The 23,930-nt window shown below is 48.0% G+C and overlaps 1 protein-coding gene across 14 annotated transcripts in view; it reads left to right on the top strand.

Moving 5' to 3' along the window:
• The window catches only part of arvcfb (ARVCF delta catenin family member b), a 225,530-nt gene that overhangs the window by 177,641 nt on the left and 23,959 nt on the right, over window positions 1-23,930 (top strand). For all 14 annotated transcript variants that reach the window (XM_072665138.1, XM_072665136.1, XM_072665133.1 and 11 more), the window contains 3 exons: window positions 18,989-19,116; window positions 21,712-21,862; window positions 22,716-22,908. In XM_072665138.1, coding sequence (XP_072521239.1) covers window positions 18,989-19,116; window positions 21,712-21,862; window positions 22,716-22,908 — 472 coding nt within the window. The remainder of the gene's footprint in view (window positions 1-18,988; window positions 19,117-21,711; window positions 21,863-22,715; window positions 22,909-23,930) is intronic.

The following is a 23,930-nucleotide window of genomic DNA, read 5'->3' as shown; positions in this document are numbered from 1 at the left end:
GACAGAACTTCGCCATGGTTAGCATGAGCTGAAAGGACCCATTTGTTTACGTGTATGCAGTGTTTTGTTTGTAACGGAGCTGATTAAGCTTGAGAGCGGAGCGGGGGTCTTTCAGGAAGCGTCTTTTGTGAAAAAGGATCCTGTGTTTGTAGAGGAAAGGCACTCGAGGAACCACAGGGAGTCTCCACATATCGCAAGACAGTACACCCCCTCCCTCTCCAACATCTCTGTGACAAAATGCGAGCAGTTGTCTTTAGTGATCCAGCAGAGACTTCGAGACAGATTGGGTTTCAGCAGAATGAAACGGGGCTCCCAGTGGTCACCGTAGAACAACCGCTTATGGTTCTTCCATGGCTGGGGTAGGCTGGCGGTGCCACTATGGCATCACTCAAAGAACCACTTCCTTATGTATCCTTATGTTGTCCTAGTATAGTATGCACTAAATGTCTTCACAAAAGTTTGTGGACACCCCTTCTAATGAATGCATTCAGCTACTTTAAGTTGCACCCATTGCACACACAGCTTGTCTAGTCCTTGTAGAGAAGTACTGCCCATAGAATAGGACTCTATTGGCACCATGATTAACGCCAGGCATGAGCTAGCAGGGTGTAAAGCCCCCCCAGCATTGAGCTGTGGAATGATGGTTTGTGCTCTATCCAATTCTTCTGAGTAGGGGTGGGGTGATCATCCACTAAACACTCTTTTTGTCGAATGCAATCAGTTCCTCACAGCAATGCTCTTCCAAAGCAGGATAGTCTCTTTTCAGAAGAAACAATGAATGAGCAGGTGTCCCAATACTTTTGTCCTCTACTGCGTTTGTAGAGCATCTTGTAGCCACAGTGAAATTGCGTGTCTGAGCAGGAAGAGATTGAATGCCATGCATCTGAGCGACTCTGTGTTTGAGCGTCACCTCAGCTGCCCCGGGTACTACAGATGACTGAAGCTGTGATGATCGCGCAAACACACACACACACCACTCTAAGAGGATGCTGGACTGAAATCCCCACACCAGCAGGACGACAGGGGCAAGCTGTTAGCCAAACAAATCCCTCAGAACACTCATTTTATTTTTTCCCTTTCACCCCAAGCTGGAATAGAGAACACGCAAGGACGCAGAAACATGGCTGCCCTGATGCTGAACCTGCGGCACTCGTAGGACGCTCAAAAGAAAGAGACGCTTTTTTTTTTGTTTAGAGAGGGCGGTTATTATGGTCTTTGCGTGCAGCTAGACCAGCCAGACGGGTCAGTTTGTCTCGCCTTCGGTCCCCACATTTATTGCATGCAGTGTGAGCCTCGGAGACTAGAGACTAGACTTGCATTCACACCACAGACTTGAAATTGGACTCAATCATGCACTGCAGAGAATCCAGCCTTGACTCAGACTTGCACTGCAGAGAATCCAGCCTTGACTCAGACTTGCACTGCAGAGAATCCAGCCTTGACTCAGACTTGCACTGCAGAGAATCCAGCCTTGACTCAGACTTGCACTGCAGAGAATCCAGCCTTGACTCAGACTTGCACTGCAGAGAATCCAGCCTTGACTCAGACTTGCACTGCAGAGAATCCAGCCTTGACTCAGACTTGCACTGCAGAGAATCCAGCCTTGACTCAGACTTGCACTGCAGAGAATCCAGCCTTGACTCAGACTTGCACTGCAGAGAATCCAGCCTTGACTCAGACTTGCACTCCAGAGACTCTACTTGGGCTTGCACCTTAGTGACTTGAGACTAGACTCAGATTCACACTGCAAAGGCCAGAGACTTGACTTGGATTCGCATCCCATAGACCCCAAGACTCAAATCAGACTTGCAACCCAGGGTCTAGGGACTGGACACCACAGAGACTTGAATCAGACTTCTACTACATAGACTCCAGACTTGTTTCAGACTTCCAGACACTTGGGCTGCCATAACAAAGACCCTTGCCCTTCAGAGACTTGAACTTGGACTTGGACTCATCACAGAGACTCGTCTAGGTCTAGGTACTCAAGACTGGAGTTGTTCTCTTAATCCAAGACACTCTACACTCAACTTGGACACCTCTGAGACTTAAGGACTGGAACTCGCTTCCCTGGACTTGAGATTGGACTTGTACAACCTTATTAAGCAGCTAGGAAATTTAGGACCAATGTCCACTGTGGATTTCCTAGGTAGGTGTGTAAAGGGTTTCGCTTGTAGTGTGTCCTATATTACCAGATACCAGGACGAACAGCTTGAGAATCAACTGCTTTTCTTTTGTTTTCGAATCTAAAAATGAGTTGGATGTGTAAAATTGTCTGGATGTCAGTGACGACGTGCGCTGATTTGATGCTGATTCACAAAAAGCAGGGTCTTTCACTGGTGTATACAGACGAGAGGGGCTGTTTGAAAAGCACAAGCCGTGGCAAGCTCCCAAGCTCCCCGTTTTGCATTATTCATCACTCGGAGGGAGGGAAAAGGAGGCTAGAAGAGAAAGAGGTGGAAGACGAGTAATTAAGGGATCGGTGGGAAGCAGTAATTAAAGCAGCAGAGGAGTAGCAGAAGCACACGTGTGCTAAATGTAACATTTTATCTGCTTTCTACCTTGGCAGTCTCTCTCTCTCTCTCTCTCTCTCTCTCTCTCTCTCTGTTCAGTGGGCTTAATAGGCATGACTAATGTAAATGCTATTATATGATATTGCTAGTGTTAAGTCAATGTTATATAAAGTAGGTCCATCCCTGTATGTGAAGAGTGTGGTGGTGGTGGTGAGGGGGGGTTGAGGGGATCAGTGGTTGGATAAGTCACCACCAGGGATTTTGGGCTGTATGAAGAGAGATCACGTTAGGCCACTCCACACAGACCCTGAAAGTATTACACTGTGCAGACCGTGCAATCTGCCCTCTATGAGATGTGCTGAAGGCTGTGATTTACTGTCTCTGTGTAAGTTTAATGGTAAAATGCTTACATGAAAAAATCTCTTAACTTCAATGAATAAATAAGAATTCATATGGAGAGATAGGTAGGGTAGGTAGGGTGTTACGGGAATGAGGAGTAGGGCTGATTTGGGGATGAGGAGTAGGGCTGGTTTGTTGGTAGGCTGTTTTGGGGTTGAGGAGTAGGGCTGGTTTGTTGGTAGGCTGTTTTGGGGTTGAGGAGTAGGGCTGGTTTGTTGGTAGGGGTATGGGGATGAGGAGTAGGGCTGGTTTGTTGGTAGGTGTATGGGGATGAGGTAGGGCTGGTTTGTTGGTAGGCTGTTTTGGGGTTGAGGAGTAGGGCTGGTTTGTTGGTAGGGGTATGGGGTTGAGGAGTAGGGCTGGTTTGTTGGTAGGGGTATGGGGATGAGGAGTAGGGCTGGTTTGTTGGTAGGGGTATGGGGATGAGGAGTAGGGCTGGTTTGTTGGTAGGGGTATGGGGATGAGGTAGGGCTGGTTCGTTGGTAGGTGTATGGGGATGAGGTAGGGCTGGTTTGTTGGTAGGGGTATGGGGATGAGGAGTAGGGCTGGTTTGTTGGTAGGGGTATGGGGATGAGGTAGGGCTGGTTTGTTGGTAGGGGTATGGGGATGAGGAATAGGGCTGGTTTGTTGGTAGGGGTATGGGGATGAGGAGTAGGGCTGGTTTGTTGGTAGGGGTATGGGGATGAGGAGTAGGGCTGGTTTGTTGGTAGGGGTATGGGGATGAGGAGTAGGGCTGGTTTGTTGGTAGGGGTATGGGGATGAGGAGTAGGGCTGGTTTGTTGGTAGGGGTATGGGGATGAGGAGTAGGGCTGGTTTGTTGGTAGGGGTATGGGGATGAGGAGTAGGGCTGGTTTGTTGGTAGGTGTATGGGGATGAGGTAGGGCTGGTTTGTTGGTAGGGGTATGGGGATGAGGAGTAGGGCTGGTTTGTTGGTAGGGGTATGGGGATGAGGAGTAGGGCTGGTTTGTTGGTAGGGGTATGGGGATGAGGAGTAGGGCTGGTTTGTTGGTAGGGGTATGGGGATGAGGAGTAGGGCTGGTTTGTTGGTAGGGGTATGGGGATGAGGAGTAGGGCTGGTTTGTTGGTAGGGGTATGGGGATGAGGAGTAGGGCTGGTTTGTTGGTAGGGGTATGGGGATGAGGTAGGGCTGGTTTGTTGGTAGGGGTATGGGGATGAGGTAGGGCTGGTTTGTTGGTAGGGGTATGGGGATGAGGTAGGGCTGGTTTGTTGGTATGGGGATGAGGAGTAGGGCTGGTTCGTTGGTAGGGGTATGGGGATGAGGTAGGGCTGGTTTGTTGGTAGGGGTATGGGGATGAGGTAGGGCTGGTTTGTTGGTAGAGGTATGGGGATGAGGAAGGGCTGGTTTGTTGGTAGGGGTATGGGGATGAGGAGTAGGGCTGGTTTGTTGGTAGGGGTATGGGGATGAGGAGTAGGGCTGGTTTGTTGGTAGGGGTATGGGGATGAGGAGTAGGGCTGGTTTGTTGGTAGGGGTATGGGGATGAGGAGTAGGGCTGGTTTGTTGGTAGGGGTATGGGGATGAGGAGTAGGGCTGGTTTGTTGGTAGGGGTATGGGGATGAGGAGTAGGGCTGGTTTGTTGGTAGGGGTATGGGGATGAGGTAGGGCTGGTTTGTTGGTAGGGGTATGGGGATGAGGTAGGGCTGGTTTGTTGGTAGGGGTATGGGGATGAGGAGTAGGGCTGGTTTGTTGGTATGGGGATGAGGAGTAGGGCTGGTTCGTTGGTAGGGCATTACAGGGATGAGAAGCAGAGCTGGTTCGTTGGTAGGGTATTACAGGGATGAGAAGTAGAGCTGGTTCGTTGGTAGGGCGTTACAGGGATGAGAAGTAGAGCTGGTTCGTTGGTAGGGCGTTACAGGGATGAGGAGTAGAGCTGGTTTGTTGGTAGGGCGTTACAGGGATGAGGAGTAGAGCTGGTTCGTTGGTAGGGCGTTACAGGGATGAGGAGTAGAGCTGGCTCGTTGGTAGGGCGTTACAGGGATGAGGAGTAGAGCTGGTTTGTTGGTAGGGCGTTACAGGGATGAGAAGTAGAGCTGGTTCGTTGGTAGGGCCTTACAGGGATGAGGAGTAGAGCAGGTTTGTTGGTAGGGCGTTACAGGGATGAGGAGTAGAGCAGGTTTGTTGGTAGGGCGTTACAGGGATGAGGGGTAGAGCTGGTTTGTTGGTAAGGTGTTACAGGTATGAGAAGTAATGCAATTCATGAGAGTTGTCAGCCCTGATGATATGTGATTAGCATGTTAGCTTGGGGGTAGGCTGCCCCTAAATTGGTTCCAGTTTCATAGCCAGCTTTATGAGGTCGACAGAACCTCACGCTTAACACCAGGGATGTGGCGACGGTGGGCCTTTCAGCAAGAGAAATGTAGGAGTCATTTTGGACCGTTTCTTCTGGTCTCTCCATAGCGCTCACTCTTCAGTCCTGTATCTCGACTCTGTTGTTCATGCCCACACACCAGAGCAGGGTTTCCCAGCGCTGCTTTATCGTGATTCACGAGGCAGGTAACCCTGAGAGAGAGAGAGAGAGAGAGAGAGAGAGAGAGAGAACACGTCACAGATTAATCTTCACCTGGTTTTATCTCTCCGTCTCGTTCTCTCGCCCCGTTCGTGGGCGATGACTCATCCCCGCTCACATCAGAGACGCTTCCTCTTCCTATGAGCGTCCCGCAGCGGCCTGCTGCACCTAATTGGGGAGATGCAGTACAGGGAATCCCCAAACATAGACATGCAAAAAGACAAGCTGAGAAAGACAGAGCAGGAGGGAGAGAGAGAGACAGAGAGACACTCTGTTTTTCTACTTTACCAGCTGTGTTTTAGGCCGGTTTGGCCAATCTGAGTCGTTTTCGCCTTTTCCTCATTCTCTTAAAGACTTTCTCCTTTTGAGTCTTTTTTGTTCTGGGTAATTCCTCCACATTCTTTTAGAGAGTTTCTTCCTTTTAGTCAGTGGTTCTTCCTCTTGTTTTTAGAATGATTCACCTTAAGAGTCTTGGTTCTCCTTGGTGGTTCTTCCTCTTGTTTTTTAGAATGATTCACCTTAAGAGTCTTGGTTCTTCTTGGTGGTTCTTCCTCTTGTTTTTAAAATGATTCACCTTAAGAGTCTTGGTTCTTCCTGGTGGTTCTTCCTCTTGTTTTTAAAATGATTCACCTTAAGAGTCTTGGTTCTTCCTGGTGGTTCTTCCTCTTGTTTTTAAAATGATTCACCTTCACATTTCTGCGAGTTATGGTCGTAGAGTAAGAGGTTGTGTTGGTCAGAAGCCCGACCTCTTTCTCGCCAGCTTTGATTCAGTGAAGACTGGAGCAGAGGAGGATGAAAGGAGCAGCCGTCTGATCTGCTCGGCTGTTGTTTTCTGCTCGGAGGAGGTCGATAGCGTATATGCCGGCGTTCGAGCAATGCTTAATTAGAGTGAAAGATGATATTGACTGCTCCTTGGAGAAAAAACACTCTCTCCCTCACTCTCTTTCTCTCGCCCATGCTGGGACGTTAACTATCCGGCATGATTGGCGTTACATTGGACATGTCCTCCCTCCTTAACAGCTCAGGCCCGGTGACTGCGGCGCGTCATTAGGCTCCAGCAGGCCTCCTCTGATCATTAGGCTTCAGAAGCCATTGTTTCATTGCTCTCCTCTGTTGCTCCTCAGATTTCTGACCTCTCAGTGAGGAGGAGAGATGAACACAGACGCTGTTGCTTCAGTTGTTGTCAGTTTGATGATTTAAGTATAATGTATTGACTTACTTTATTACATTAGAATTCATTACAGTTGTACTAGATTCTGAGCTTTGAGTCGACACAGAGCAGGTCAGCCTAGAAGAAGCAATTCCACTTACTGACTGGCGGAGGAGCTACAGCGCCGGCTGCCAGTCTCACCTGCATTATTCACAAGGTCCTACACCAGTAAATATACTACATATAGTCTGTGCTCTCTCCGTCTCCGGACGCTGATGGCAAAGCGGCATGGCTCGGGATTCGAACTTGTGTCTTGTGACCGTTGAGCCACTCGGAGCTCTAATTTTCTTCCTCACTCTCTCTCCAATTTCTCCTCCCTCAGTCATCCATCATAAAGACAGCTCTATCATTCCTCCCTCCCTCTCTCTCTCTCTCTCTCCCTCTCTGCACTGTTACTTCTCTCTCTCCGGTGTCAGAATTCCCACTCTGGCTCCATGCTGCTGAGGCGTATCACAGGCTGCTCGCCTGCCTTTCCCGGTTTGGAGATAAGCGCGCGTGTGTGCGTGTGAGTGTGTCGGTGGCTTTGGAGGAGCGGAGTCTGAGGGGACGGTGTGTGTGTGTGTGTGTGTGTGTGTGTGTGTGTGTGTGTGTGTGTGAGGTTCCTGATAGAGCAGCATATCGTGACCCAGCGGACAGCGGGACTAGATCGGCAGAGCGGTTCCTCCACTGCAAATGCTTTCAGTGTTTCAGACCGATAGTGTGTAATATTTATCACCACCAGTTTAACACCCAGGCCCAGTCTTGGATCTCATTTCTGACTGAACAAGCAGTGTGTAGACGGGGCTCTAATGTAATCTGTCTAGCGGCGCCTCAGAACAGCCGTCTCTGAGCTGATTGGCTGTTGGACGGTCCTTATGGGAGTGTTATTTAATTTAATGTCAGAAGTTCTCTTTAAATACACTGAAAATGCAGACCCCACTGCACCCCAACCCTACACATCTGGAGGGTCTTTAATGTGCGCACACACACACAGCTGCTTTAATGGACACTCTAAAGGTTTGGGGTGTGTGTGTGTGTGTGTGTGTGAGATGAGATTAAGCCCAAATTTTGCTGCTGAATGCCAGCTGCTGCTGGACCCCCCATGGAGCTGGCAGGCTGTGACAGAAGAATGGCAGCTTCATCCCGCCGTGGCTTGCCAATCATTATCACACACAGACGCTGACACACACACACACACACACACACACACACATACAAACGCTACCCACTGTGCCAGCAGAACATACGCCTTCACAACAAATGATCATCAACCTCCATGTGATCTTGAGGGACTTGTCAATGAAACATCTCTCCATAAAATACCTCCCAGAATTCAACTTATTCATTGGCCACTTTATTAGAAACACAACTGTTGCATTCTGTTGTAGATCTGGAGTTTGAGGAGAGTGCTCTCTAAGGTGGTGTGTACACGTCAGTGTGAAGGTCAGGACGGACTCAGGTTTAGCCAGTAGAGACTGACCGTTCATCAGCACAGAGAGAGGCACTGTCCTCCAGCTGCAGGTAGCAGAGTGAGTGTGTGTCTGTGTGTGTGTGTGTGTGTGTGTGCACGCGTACAGCAGCAGGCTTAATGACTGGTGTAATCCATGATGCCCATCGTTAATCTTGTGTAATTGTTTGTGAAAACGGGCTCTTCCCGCTCGACCTGCTACCTAAAAGATGCCACTTTAACTAGAGCAGGTGTGCAGTGTGCTCACTAACACGCGCACACACACAGCTGTAGGTTGCTCCTACAAAATCTCTAAGTCCCAGTACAAAGTAGGGTTTCCAATAAAGTGGCCAGTGAGTGGAAGCACAAGGTAGGGGTTTCTAATAAAGTGGCCAGTGTGTGGAAGCACAAGATAGGGGTTTCTAATAAAGTGGCCAGTGAGTATGTAGGAGAGCTTGTCCACCACAGGACCGCTTCATGCTGGTTTGATATCAGCTTACGTTCGTCAGCATCCTGGCGACCAAAACGCACAAACACTGCCAAGGGAGGGGGAAACAAGGCGGCCATGAAGGAGCCGTTACATGCTTGTTAACAGCTGGGCTGTACATCGTGTAGTTGCAGGGAGACAGAAGCAGAGAGAGCGAGAAAGAGCGAGAGGGATTGCGATAGCTGTCTGTATGCGAAGCCCACGATTCCCTTCTCTCCTGTCCTCTGGGCTTTAGGGTTAATCGTTGCTGGTCATCACTGTGTAATCAACAGCAGGCCAATCATGTAAGGCCGCTGCCCAAACAACCATAACTTGCGCTAGGCTAGCATCCCCCATCCTGATATCAGACTTTTTTTTGGCCGATCAGTGGCCAGTTAGCAGGGCCAACAACTGTGTTCTCCTGGAGCCACATGTCCAATAACCATTTCCCCATGCTATTACATGGTCGCCCCAAAATACACAGCAGTAACTCTGGGTACCCACCTCACTTTTAGCCTCTACTTCACATGTGTTCAGAGTGGTCACTAGACACAACCACCTCATTTCAGGCTTATAAACTGCATAATTCTTTAGTTTTATTACTGTTGTTGTAAATTGACGTTCTACAGCATGTTCTCCACAAACCACTGCCATACTGCGAGAGTCCCGATGTTGCAAGACCTGGGCTGACGACGGGGCCTAACGCCAGGAATGCTGTCCATCAACACCCAGATTTAACTTGCTGACGTTGTTCCCGTCTCCTCATTTGTCAAGATTAAGCTGAGGCTTTACTGCACTCCTGCACTGTCTCCGGAGTCGTCTGGTAGGAGTGCTACTTCACCGAAGGCCTGCGAGCTTAACCGGGCCGTGTTTGGGTCGCTGCTCAGCAACGAGCCCGTCAGTTTAGGTTACGTTAGACGTTTCGAGGCCGTTCCGCGTCCTTACTGGAACAGTTTCTCCTTTGAAAGCATCTCTTGACTCGATGGTGTATTTGACTTGAGGCGATTTCTACCTCGCCCACAGGCGCCTTTCTCTCTCTGACACCTTGATGTGGAATCAGCATGTAGAACGCCTCCGTATCCCCCCGAATCCCAGGCAGAGCTCGATGCTCCAGTGTTTCCGGAGGCCATTTGTTTGTCACATTTCCGTCTCGTCCTGTTCCAGGTGTCGTTTTTTTTATTTTTTTATTTTTTTATTTTTATCATATAGCACCATCCTGACAGTTTCATTCCCCAGCCAGCAGCAGACGCCACACACATACATACACACACTGTGGTATTACTAAGTATTCTGAAGCGTTTGGAATAAGGTGCAAAGACAAGGTCTGTTTATTACCGCAAACCCTAGAGTCATTGTCGTGGAGTCCATGGGAAGATTCAAAGCACAGGTAGACAGGTAGAACATGGGCAGAGCCGTGGTTTTGAAGGCAGACTCAAGTTCAAACCCGGGACTACTCCTCCCACAAGGAGTAATACCGATAAACACGACTGACTAGATAGGGCTAGGAGTTCCCAAAGTATCCCAAATTTCCAGGCAACTTTTGTAAGCTTTGGACGCGCATCTGCCAGTCATGTCCCAGGAACAGGGACATTAGGTACATTTCCATGTCAGTCTGACCACAGATTTGCTAAAAGCTAAACTCCTGGGATCGACTCAATCATTGTCCCTCACTTGGAATCGGACAGCCCCAGCACCAGCCAGTCACTCACTAGGCCTAATGAAAAGGGAGTCGAACCAGGGGGAAGCTAGACGGTTTCCTGATGCCCGATGCCTTCTTTCCCACTGTCTCTAATGCAGATAAGCTCTGAAGCTTCCCATGATGCCATTTGACAGCCCACATACCTTGTAGCTGTCATTCGTCCTTCAGAATGAAGATCAAGTTAGCACATGAAAAACACTGTCTCCTTGGCTGTCTGTCTGTCTGTCTGTCTGTCTGTGTCCGTCTGTCTGTCCGTCTCTCTAAGCGAACAGATTTGTTATTATGACCAGACGATGGTTGCCTTGGTGATTCCGACTGCTATTTTCGGGGGGTTAGCAGATGCTCGTCTCTCTCTTTTTCTTTCTCTCTCTCTCTCACACACGCACACACACACACACACACACACACACACAGACACACATTCCTTTAGTCCTCGTCCCTCGCTGAGGTTTTGAGTTGGTGCACAGGAGCAGAAGGCTGCAGAGCTGTCTGGCCATGCTGAGCCCCTGGGCTTCCGTGCAGACATCTGCTCTTAAATAAACGGATCAGCAAAAATATTAAGGACAAGAAAGTGTATGATGCATTCATTCATTATTAGCGATTATCTGCTCCTAGGACATCAATGTGTAACCAGGAACGTCCCGCTAACTGAGGCTCCAATCACATCCGTTTAGGCTCATTGAGTAGACTGGCTCATTCAGGTTTCCTTGCTTTCCCTCTCTTCCCCGTAAACTTGGCATGTCGCTAAATTCTCACATTTCAGTGCCTGGATTCTAGTTGTTTCTGCGAATTGCGGCAATCCATATGTCTCTCTTTGTTCATCATGGCTAAGCGACTGCAGTTTTGGGGAAAGGTTTGCCGAACTGTTACTGAAGATTTGTTGGCATTTCGAAGCTGGACCATAGCTTTCCTATGAGTAGAGACCGGCTGTCCGACCAAGAAATGAACTAAATGGCTGTCTAAACTGCCAAGTCATGTAGAATCTAGAACACTGTGTAGTGCATCAACCAGTACATGGAGATTGACTGCTTTGAGGCCAGCTGAAGGCCTAATCTTCGTCATAAACTTGCATGATATATAGCACGAATCCTCCCCAGTGTCCTCAAGGTGGAGTAAATTACATATGAATGAACACATTCTGCTTGAAACAGAAGCCAAATATGACGGAAATGAAAAAGCCAAAGGAATCACATAGTCAGATATTGGTGTTTATATAGAGCCATACTGAGATATGCATAGAGGAGTGCATCTAATGCTGGAGTCGAATGGATAAGATGAAGAGAACTACTGTGGAAAGCGAAGATAGTGAGTGTGCTACCTTTTATTATTGTTGTACTGGAGCTGTTGAGGTAATTTTGCTAACAGTAATTAATGGACGCTCATAGCCACCATTTAGCATCATGCTAACTGACAAATTACACTGTTTTTAGGTGTGAAGTGTACTGTGGACGGGAATCTGCTCTTCCGATTGACTCTTGGTGGCCACGGGGTACAAAGCAGTAAGTGGGTAGCCTGCGAGAAGTAACCTGCAGCGGGTTTAGAAAGCTCAGTCGGAGACAGCGAACAGAAAGCTGCTTTTGTTTGTGCGTCAGTCTTCTCTTTGAGTCCCTAACTTCCTCTCCCTGGACGGTCTTTGAAGGCTTGAATGGATGATGTGGGATCTAAGCAATGCCAGCTTGTTGATGCAACCTGGTGCCACAGACCCACTGAAACAAAGACGTCCTGCCGGCTTTGAGACTTCCTGTCACAGTGAGGTCCGACGCACGCAATCTGTCACGGAGCTGAGCTCCAGAGATGGACTCGTACTTTCCCTGCTGTGCCTTAATGGCCTTGACCGCCCGTCTCATTCTTTTGCTGACTCTGTTGAGAAGATCCTCTGTAGGCACTCGAGAAATGAAAAAGCTTGCAAGGTCTCTTCTTTGCGGATCGTTCACAGTCAAAAGAACGGCCTGACCTTTTTTTATTTTTGTAGCATCTTTAAACTCAAACAGCCTCTCTGATCATGGAATGCTGGTTTCAAGGTGTGTTTTGATCTTTCAGCGGAGACATTAACATGTACAGTATTTAATATAGAGGCATACCACACTCTGAGCCTTAGCATATTGAAAGGCTCTCCCAGTTTAGCTGCCAGGTTGGTTATGTTGTCATGTTAGGGTAGCGATTAGAGATGCACTGATTGCAGTTTCTTGTTTGAACAGTTTTAGCTATTGCAGATTAAACACTTGATAAACACTGTCTATATTTTATCCAAAGCATGTAACAAACGTTAATGCGGAGGCAAAAATAGTAGCGTTAAATGGCTTCTATCTGTACTACCGTTACAGAGCCATAAGGCAACATGGCAACACTTCTGGCGTGGAGAGCAGAGTTCTATTAGTGTGAGCATTGGAGCAGTAAATAGTAGCAATAAATGGCCTCTGGTCGTGTTGTATTTTGAAGCTGAGGCTACTGCTGTTTCCCGATTACACCCATAGTTCAACCAAACACTGACCAGAGCCGAGTGAACGCAGAGCTGAACGGTGGAGTGTTCAGATTTGATTTTACTATACAGTAAACAGTCAAATATTTTATACTCGCCCCTAAACTGCAAAAAACTTTTAAGCGACACAATTCAGCCTGGACAAACTAGCCTTTCGTCTGCTTTGGAGAGACTTCCAGACATGCTAACTGTCCTGCTGTTGGCTGTGCTGCCCAATAAACCTTTCCCAGGAATGTTGAGGAAGCGCTCTGTTAAACGGAACAGACGGACGACACATTGACCGTAAGAAAGATCTAGAGATGAACCATGAACCATGCTCTGGCGCCCTCATGTGGTGCACAAGTGTAAATGTGACCGGCGCAGAATTAGTTACGAGACTGATCGATTACGGCCACCCACCAGACGCTCTGAGCATCTCGACTTTTATTAAGCTTTATTAGGCTTAATTGAAACCGTTATGGTGTATGCTTATAAAGTAGAGTGGAAAGAATCAGGGATACGGGAGAAGCTGGACTGTCCATTGAAAACTGCCTGTTGATTTATCACCGTTTAAGACGCCCATAATTGCAGCCAATAAGGAAGATGCTTGAACCCAATTAGCCTAATTGCTAATTGATGAGCCACTCGATGCTTGGCATCCCGTCATCTGTCATCTTTACCTTTCTATTAACCTACGTTTAATACTGCAGTCTACTGATGCTCAGTCTCACTCGCAGGCTCTGTTTGCACTGGTATTGACTTTCACCTCAAGTGTCACCTCCAGGATGCATAACATGCCAGGTATCAGTAAGACCTTACCCAGCCAACATGCTCATGAACAGCTAAAACGTGGGCTCTGTGGGTTCCAGGTGGGGTTTGTACATGCAATTTTACTGGGACCCAGTGAGGCTTCCCAAATTGGCCCATCATTACAGCCCACCTTAATCTCACATGGTCCACCTCCTGGTCCAGTCACTGACACTGGTGGGCATCCATATGTGGGGCCAACGTGAAACCCGAGGACAGGTCTTTCCGGTTCTCAGTTGGGCTTCTCCTACTGGACATGCAGGCTGGGTACGGACGACTGGACTGTTCTCCAGATCCAGTTCATCAGATAAGACACCACGTCCACTGTTGTAGTGGTCTACCTGTACGCTCAGGTTGTTTCCCCTTTCCTACGTATCTTTTTCAGCTCATTATCGCACTCTTCTCTAGCTGGATGTGCCAAATGACCTGGCCCTGAAGGAGCTGACTCTGAAATACCTGGCTTGTGGTGGAGTGAGTCTGCAAAGAAAGAGAATGTTGCGTGTGAATCAGTTTTCCAGCCTCTGCCACTTTGCTGAGGCGTTTCCCTCTGTAGCATTCCCCAGCCCTCTGCATCAGAAACTCTCAGGGTAGCTAATTACATTAATTAGCCTGAAGAGCCTGCGGGGGTAAGTGTGTATTTGTGCGCCTGTTGTTGGGAGTTTGGGTTTCTAAACCTCCTGCAGTCAGTTGGATCTTTCATGTCTGTGTGTTTGGGAGGCTTTTGCACTCTTGCATTACAAGCATACACTGACGGGCAGGTGTGCGCGCATTAGTGGATGCGATCTGGGCGCGTCCTTGGCTCGGAGACAGAAGGTCACATCCCATCATTTGCAAGTTATTCATAATGATCAACTGTTGCTTCCCAACAAGCCAGCAGCCAGCACACACATGCTAGCAAAGGGGAATGAATTCCACAGCCCAGCGCCCTGTGTATTCGCCAATACACTACTGCCTCCGCAGACAGACATCAGCTCACAAGATTACCAAACCATGGATATCTGGAAATATCTGGGAATGCAGTAGTGGTATAGGAATACACAAATGTGTCGAGCAATGCGGGAGTGCAAACCAACAGCAGTGGACCTCTGTCAGTGGAATAACAGTCAGTGGGTGGAAGTTGTAAATCAGAAGCGGTGGACTGTTGCCATTGGAATTGGAGCATTAGTTGATGGAGTCTGGGAGGACCTTGGGGAGTCTGCTAATGTAGGGTACAGTGGTCATTTCTATTTTATCGTTTCTTCTGGGGAGTGGAGGAACTTTTTAGTTGCTAACCAGAAGACTCTGCGTGAAAACAAGCCCCCTGGCACAGGGGTCATTAGTTACCAGCACAGTTTGGTGATGCACCTGAGTCAACTCTGTTGTTAAATACCTGCTTTAGTGAATGTGTTTAAGCAGGGAAACACCTTCTGGGACCAGAATGGATGGTCTCTTGGTTCCGAATCCTGGTCCTGGAGTACCGTTGCCCTGGTCCCTGCTGTGTCCCACACTGTATCCAATCTATCAGCTAATTACCGAGCCACTTCTTAGATTGAGTGTGTGTATTCGAGCAGAGAAAACACAATGCAGAGGCTGAACTGTGCTGAATTCTGACCCTCCAGGACTTGCCCTAAAACAGAGGTACTCAGTCCTGGTCATTCTCTTTTGATGATCCACCTCATCAGTGAATATTTAGGGATATCACTACTGAACCAGGGTTGGGAACAACTGGCCTAGAACAGTGAGGAGGAGAATTTCGAGAAGCATGAACCCAGCTCAGCTGTGGTCACCAGTCAGAGGGCGGCACATGGCCTCTAATTTGCTGACTTCACGTGTAAGACCTGGTTGGAAAGCGAAAAGGTGTCTTAGACACAGCGTGAATCTGCTTTGTTTCAGTGCCTGGGACTCATGTTCACAGAGGCTGAGGATAAAGTTGCTGTTGCTAAGCGTGGAAGATCCTCTCTCCCTGCAGCTGAGCGATACTTGCTCCGTGTCCTGTGCTATAAGCCACAGAGTTCTTTTCAAAAAAGCCCCAGATTTAGCATAACAAAAAGGCTAGCGCACAGACGAATACACACACACACGCAAGCGCTGCGCTTTGTTCTGCGCCCCAGCCTGCTCTCGTTTCAGCTTCCAGAGCTGTTTGAGTTTGAGCTCGTTATGGAGGGTGATGAGCTAAAACAGGCTGAAAGGAGGATGGCTGTGTGTGCAAACACCAAGAAAAGGAAGTTGACACCCACGGCCACAGACGCTCCTCAGCCTGGCTGAAGCGTAAAAAGGCCACTCTCGCCACATCCTAAAGGCTGTTCTTCCCCTAAACCATAGATCACAGATGTGGTGTGCACATTTAGTCCCCCACAATACACAGAAATGAAGATCATCTACTGCTTCTCCCGGGCCAGAAAGACTACCACAGGCTAGCGCCCACTGCAGGCTACAGCGGCTGCCTCGGATTAGCCTGTGGCCAAATACAACACAATTCTCCCAGCTTCGCTGAATGACAGCTAATTCCAGAATGTCCTGAGAGTATGAGAGCCAGGTTAGAGCCTGGCCTTCAGTTTGGACCATAGATACTGTACTTTGGTGAAAATACAAGCAATAAAATCTCTCTAAAGATGCTAATTTTTGATAGCAGTCATATGAGGTTTTCTGTTCTCAGTTATTTTAATCCCATCCAAATGTAAAAATGTCTTTTTTACTGACTTTACTGTCTGTAAAATGATCCCCGGAAATGACCTCAGGTTATATTAATCTTGTGTGAATCGACAGGTGGGTAAATATTGCGCCATATCCACTGGAAAATTCGCTTTTCACGTTTTTTTCTTAAATATGGAGGCACTCGAGTGGGCCGTTCAGTTCAAGTCTGTGGCAAACCTCAGTCCCATCCGAAGATAAGCTAGAGAGGCGTGACGCTGCTGGCAGCTTTAGGCAAGTCATTGTGTAGCATAGCCAATAGCCTGCATTACTGTATGTGGGATGTGAACGTATGGACGGATCTCAGTATGTATTTTGATCCTGTGGGAATCTGTAAAACTAAACATGATAATGATGATGCTAGACCTTCAGTCTAGCTCCTGAAGTCCTAACCAAGGGGAGATCTTTCTCAACACCATGGCAGACCAATCCTGATTGGTCAGTTTTATCAAAAGTTTGTTTCCATTTAAATCCAGGTTAGCGGGTCTGTTTTTAAGATTCCTCAACATCTCGACGTAGTTTAAGACCAGTAGGTCATTTAGGTGTGATGCTAATTTCTAGGCAGTACATTCCACTGCTCCAGACGACTGTCCCTTTCTAATATGTTGCTAGCATGATGGTTTTACAAGCTGGCCTTAGTGTTAGAGGGGGCCTGTCTTTCTTTAACCATGGAAGTGGCAGCTATGAGCCAGTACAATCTGTCATCCGTGGGCCTCAGGATATATATATATATATGGCATTTATAAAGCAGTGTGATACTTAAGCTTTATGCAACACTATGATGACACTTGCTCTGCTTTAAGGCATTAGCTATTCTTGCTCTGAGGCCTTGATGGTGATTAATGCATGTAAAGTGATGACTCTGGGTGGGAGAAAGGGAGATAGCGAGCTTGCAAATGGATTCTCTTCAGAGACAGAGCGAGCGGTGTGCGTTACCTCGAGAGTCGTGACTGTTCGATATCCTCTCTGCTGCCGCATCTGAAATCTAATCACATAATAACTCTGTGGGTGCTGCGAGGGGAGAGGGGGAGGGGGCTTTGTGTCTCAGGTTTCCTTTCGGTTTGCCTTTTCATTTGCTGTCGTGTTTGCTCGCAGCGCAAGTCATCCATCCACATATACGGTCATAAACAAGAAAATGTGCACCCCGTGGATCGCCTTCCCCGCTAACCCTCAAATTAATTACCTTTTGTATGAAGCAAAGCCCGAATGTAACAGGCTTTGACAGTAAAACAACAATATCTTATCGATTCCTGGTTTTCTTCACGGTCAGCTGCATTAATGTATTTTTAAACAGTCCAGCAGAGCAATGTGCTTTTGCTACACAATGCCCCAAAGAACTGCTGTATTGACAGCCATCCAAGCCCTGCAACCCTTGAAACACACACACACACACACTCAGTCCCCTTGTGTGTAGCCATACGTCAGTGCCAGTCCGAGGCAGCAGTCTGTGTTAATCGTGACCTTGTCTGGCCGCCTCACCTTGCCTGCTTAGAAACTGCTGACACAGGCCGGGGCAAGCCAGCAACATTTTTCGGTTGTTCTGCAGCTGGATCCCACATCAGCTCCGCTGCTGCCGCCGTCTGGAGGTCAGAATGTGGGGGTAGAGTACATCAGCCCTGGCTGACTCCTGCCCAAGGGAGCCGTGGAGCTGCTTGTGTGCTGAGGATGGGGTTCTCCCAGAGTACAGATGTAGAAAGAGGTGTGGAGGTCAGGGAAACACCTTAAACTGCAGTATGGCGAAGCGTCCTGGCCAGGCAGTAGTCTTCCCAGTTCCCAGCACTCTGGCTCGGTCAGCCTCAGGCGGCAAGACACCCTGTCGCCAGTTTGTGGTTAGTTGCTTTTCGGCATACCGGTGTTTGGCCCCAGACAGCCCACAAGACTTGCTGTCTGGGGGATGCAGCTCTGAGTTCGAGTCCCGGTTCATGCTGCTTCGGCATCAGCAACCGGAGCCCGAGAGAGCACAATTGGCCATGCTTTCTCTGGGTGGGTAGATGGCCCACTCATTTCCATTGTAATGCTGGCCAGCACAGGGGTCTGTTGGCTGATGAATCAGAGCTGAGGATCAGGCGCTTTCCTCCGAGCGCACTGGCTGTCTGGTGATGGAAAGAGGCGTTCAGCTGACTGCACGTGTATCGGAGGAGGCAGCATTGTAGGTGTTGGGTGATGAGCCCTAGTGAGTGGGTGGTTTCATCACTGGCTCGGCTAAATTAGGCAGTGGTAAGTCGCTGCAGTGAAGGTAATATGTTTGCCAATATTGAAAATCTGCAGGCCGTCACAATCGATTTATGCACCATTTAGGCCCTAGTTTTCACTCTGGGTGTTAGACACCAGTGGAAGCTCTCTCCCTCGGCTCTGACTGAGCTGGCAGTGATCAGGCTGTTGCGGGCTGACGGTAACACAGCCTGGATTAAAGTCCCCATTACGTCCCGTCCTTCTCGCCCTCCTCTGGGCGAGCTGTGAATGCTGTTTCGTCTCAGCTCCCCTCTCCTGTGCCACGGTAATCAAGCGAGAAAGTCTGAAGTGTTATTAAGTGGTGTGGAGCAGGAGGGATGCACCAGGAGCGAGTCGTAACGCAGATCGATGGTTTTCCTCCGTTTGCATTTATCTCCGTGTCTTTTCAGCAGTGGGTTCGACCTTGTCTTCTTGCAGGATATTGACTTTGGTGTTACGATATTTGTGCGCACGTTGTTGTTCCTTGCCCATTGCATTCAGGTGTGTGTGTGTGTGTGTGTGTGTGTGTGTGTGTGTGTGTGTGTGTGTGTGTGTGTGTGTGTTTGTGTGTACGCTCTTCTCACCGTTCTGTCTTTTTCTGCAGGGTATGAGTTGCTATACCAGCCGGAGGTGGTGCGTCTCTATCTGTCCCTGCTGACGGAGAGTCAGAATTACAACACCCTGGAGGCAGCAGCTGGAGCGCTGCAGAATCTCAGCGCAGGACAGTGGACCGTGAGTGCTCCACACACACACACACACACACACGCAGATGCACAGCATTTTTGAACAGCAGCAGTGCTATCATTATCCATTCACCTTAGCATCCAGTCTCACATCAAGCAATCGCCAGACTCCACACCACAGCTCCTGCTCGTTTTTAATACAGTGTCAGGACTGAAACCCATTTGTATTTGATATATTTCACAGATATGTCCCATAATGTAATTATACTGAATCATCTTAAAGCAAAACCTTATACTGCATAAAATGCACTCTGAGGACCATTTCTTTTGAAATACACTATATGTCCAAATGTTTGTGGACAGCCCTTCTATTGAACGCACTCAGCTACTTTAAGTTGCACCCATTGCTGGGCCTACTTGAATCCCTGCAGCCACAGTGTGTCCCCAGTGTCCGGACTGTATATGTAGGTACAGATCTCGTCAGATATCGTCCCATATGTCAAACCGTAACATGGTAACATGCAGGACAGTGGCTTTAAGGCATGGCTGTGCTGCTGTATTCGAACACTATGAGCCCAAGCCTGTAAGTAATCACCACGGTCCCTCAGATCATTCGTATTTCATTTAATTCCAGTTTCAGTTTACTGTGTTTCTCTGAGTCTCAACGTCTGAAATGAAATGGCTATCAAATGATGAAAGCAAATGTAATGAAATGAGAGGCTTACAAACAGGAAACCTGACTGAATGCTAATGCAGCTACGCCGCGGTACAGAGCGGAACGTCTGGACTGACGTCCCTGATTGGTAAAGAGGAGAACTACACCTGTACCGCGCTGAAATTAGCACCTTTAAATGAGCCCCACTCTATCTCCACTTCTCAGAGCTCCAGGCTTATTCCCTTTATCTTAAGCAGCGCGAGCAGCGCTCCGAAACGGACGAATATCAAACACCTTCCAGCCGCAAATCCAATCACTTCACTCTGCAGCTCCGCATCCCCACAGCCAGCTTTCTACCCGCTCCCGTGTCTTTCCCGCCCTCTCTGAGCATTTTAGGAGCCAGCGCCATGTGTGTGTATCTGTGTGTGGGCCTCATACTGGGACCCCAATCCTCTAACACCCACAACCCCCTGCGTCTGGGGGTAACATACGTAGCTGCGTAAGAGGATTTTGGACTTTTCCTTTGCAAATGTGCTTTCATCCCTGCTGAGGCCGTGGGATTACGCTTTCCAAGGCTCGCCACCTCCCCCTAGTGCCCTTGGTTGGCTACTGCAGCTTTCTAATTGTATCTCAAGGGCGCAGAGCCTGCCAAGGAGATGAGCTGCTTTCATCTCAGATAGGAGGTGTTTTGGAAATCGCAGGGAAGGAGACAAGGAGCTGCTGAAGTTTAATAACAGCAAATTTCATTATTTAGTGGCTTGCGGAGTCGGAGGGCACGGAGAAACGGAATGTTTCCGTCTGTGAATGTTTTGTGTTGTCCGTCACCTGAAAATTAAGAAGACTTTCAGGCCTGGCAGAATCGATCCTGCTGTCTTACCAACAGCTCCATGAATCACTCTCTTTCTGCTTATTAGCTCATAGCCCTTTCTTTCTTCTCGGGCAGGTTGAAATTCATGTGGGATTTTCTTGCTATTCTTTTATTCGAACACGTTTCGTAAGATGGAGTCGGCAGTGTTTCATTATAAAAAAGACCCCCAGTGACCTTAACGGTGGGACACCAACAATCATTGACAAAACGATTCTGAGTCGGGCTTAGACTGGTTTAATGTACCGTCGTATGCGGTGTGATGGGTTACAGTCTAGCAGGCGTTCACATCTGGGACTGAGCAGCAGGGGAGACGCAGCGGCTGGGCCCAGGGTAAGGCCGCAAGTTGCCATGCTCTGCCTCCAAATTAGTGTGGTGATTAGTAGTGAGGGGAATGAGCACTCTCTTGACTGAGTCATCGGGCGCGGGAGCTGCAGCGAGCCAGCCGTGTGCGATTCTGACGTCCTGCCCTTCTTCTGGAGGTGGCGTGCCTAGCGGTCCGCAACAGAGGTGCTGAACTGCTTGCGCAAGGGGTTCAGCACCTTGGACAGTGTCGGCCACAACCAGGGAGCCTCAGTTGTTGGTTTCGTCGCAAAGGTTAGGGTGGCATGGAAAGGCTTGGGCATACCTGGTTGAAAGAGCTGTTAGTGTGAATAATTAAAAAGGCATTAGGTTGGAGATGCCCTGAGAGATTCGCGCTCTCAGGTGACTTTTACCAAGGCCTCAAACCTTAATTAGACTCCTCAAACCTTGTCTCAGCAATCAGCAGTCATGACTTGGCTCCTCCAAGCAGCTGTTTAACCCTGTGTAAAGCAGGTGAAGACTTTTAGACTATAAGAAGATAGCAGTGCATGACTGCAGAGCCGCAGAACCACACTTTTACACCAGCAGTTTTAGGGCATTGGCGATTGAGCCATGTAGACAGCGACTGTTTGGAGAAGCTGAATTGTGACCAGATGTTTGAATTGTGCCATTTTTGAATATATATACAACAATAATTGGGTTGCATATAATACTGTATGCTCCTCATTAGCCAACTGTTAGGTGATTAAGCGATTAACCTATTTGCTATACTAGTGCATGAGTGTATGAGTGAAGCACTTTTTCTGTGTTCTCTTCTGCAGTGGTCCAACTACATCCGTGCCACTGTGAGAAAAGAAAAGGGCCTTCCCATCCTGGTGGAGCTTCTTCGCTCCGACTCGGACAAGGTGGTGCGAGCTGTAGCCATCGCCCTGCGTAACCTGTCCATCGACCGCCGCAACAAAGACCTCATAGGTGAGCAGCCCTAAAAGTCCTTAAGCTTTCCATCTGCCTCCTCAAAGAATAGGCCTGTGTTTATAAAAAAAAAAAAAAAAAGCTAAGTATCCGATTATGCTGGTTGGAGGTACTCAGTTAAGTATTAGAAGGAAAGATTTTAACACTCACTCTCTAGATAGCGAGGGAGAAGTCTGGCCATTCCCTCACAACAGTTAGGGAGTTAAAGTTAACGGTTAAAGTATCATTGTATTGTATTTCACTTGTGTTTTTACTATACTTAAGCACCTTTTAGAGACCCCAAAGATGTTTTTAATATATAAAACAACAATATACATATTATTATTTTATGTAAGTAGGCCTTTATTGTAGCAGAATAAGCATTTTTATTATCTTCAGGCTTCCAAATACTACTCAGACTTAAAATTGAGTAATAATTGCCAAAATGTAGTAATATGAAATGATATGAAAAAGCGTTTTTAGCCTTCTCGCTTAGTCCTAATATGAATGAGGGGTACATCCTGCATAGTTCAGTAGGCCTTGAGGACAGGAACTCTCATAAGCAAATAATTGCAGGGCACCTTAAAGAATTTTGTGGTTCTTTCTATTCGGCTCAGTAAAGCCTTCTCTCTGCTTCTCATTGGGTAAGCCTGTAAAGGCCGGTCAGAATTACATCTAAGGCATAAATGCTGGAGGGAAGCCGTGCTAACTGGCAGAGGAGCAAGAATATTACATATTTCGAAAGAAGTAAAATATTAAAGAGGCTGAATAATCTTCAAAGTCCTGATTGCCTCACGAGAGATACGTGTCAGATTTATATTCCTATATTCACAGTGCAGTACTGCATCTCACTGTTTTCCGCTGTCCACCACAGGCAGCTACGCGATGAGGGACTTGGTCAGCAACCTGCCGAGCGGGCAGCAGCGGCCCGCCAAGAACCTGGAGGAGGACACGGTGGTGGCCATCCTCAACACCATCCACGAGATTGTGACCGACAGCTCGGAGAACGCTCGCTCACTCGTCTCTGCTCAAGCCATCGACAAGCTGGTGGCCATCAACAGGACCAGGTAAAGGGAGTTGGAGTCCGATTGAGGGGGGTTTATACTTCTGTGAAGATTCATGTGAGTGTACTGGCACACAGACTGCAAAAGCTCAACTACATGTCAATGCAGATCTGTGGTACTGTGTGTCCAGCAAGGGGCAGTTGTTCTAGCCAGAACTGTTTGTTCTTTGCTGTCCCAAATTTAGCCTTTGTGATGTGAGGCAGAAGACTGCAATATGCAAATGAGCCTTCTAAGCTGTCACTAATTTAATTATGTGCCAAAAGCGTGCGGACCGAGTCTCAGACATTCCAGATGAGTTTCTGTGGATGATCCACATTTCCCAACCAAATCATTTTAGGCTAAATAGAGCAGTCCTTAGCCACATCACACCAAGGGAAATATCGCAGCTGTCCCACAGGAACATTCCTTATCCATGTTGTATCATCGGCTCGCTTAAAAATGAGTATCTTAACATGATACTCCTGTCATTTCAAGGCTGAAGCAGCTGAAGCTATATCTGTACCACTGTCAACAATCCCAACAATCTCGAAACAAATAACTTGGCAAGTTTGCGACGTGTTATTAACAATATTTTACTGATAAAGGTGAGGGATGTTAATATCGGCCTATACTGGCCAACACATTAATATACACTACATGGACAAAGGTATTGGGACTTCCCCAACTCATCCCAAAAGTGTTGGCTGGTGCACCTTCAGTCCCACTGCTCCATAGCTCAATGCTGTACCTCTCTAGCCCACGCCTGGCATTAGGCAGCATGGTGCCATAGGTTCATGTTCCTATTCTCTTCTATTGGCAGTACTTCTCTACAGGGACTACACACAAGCTGTGTGTGTGCATTTGCACATCAGTGTCAGCAATGGGTGCAAGGTTCTGACCCTTTAACCTCTAGGCTTTAGTCTGCATTCCTGGTACACCGTCACCATCAGATCATACTACATTTTCACACGTTAACCACTGCAATATCAGACTGACTGCATGATCACACTGAACTCTCGGAGTGAGGTGGGAGAAGCCCAGGCAAA

Source organism: Salminus brasiliensis, chromosome 20 (assembly GCF_030463535.1).
Source record: "Salminus brasiliensis chromosome 20, fSalBra1.hap2, whole genome shotgun sequence".
Classification (NCBI taxonomy): Eukaryota; Metazoa; Chordata; class Actinopteri; order Characiformes; family Bryconidae; genus Salminus; species Salminus brasiliensis.
This window is presented reverse-complemented; position numbering and strand designations above follow the sequence as displayed.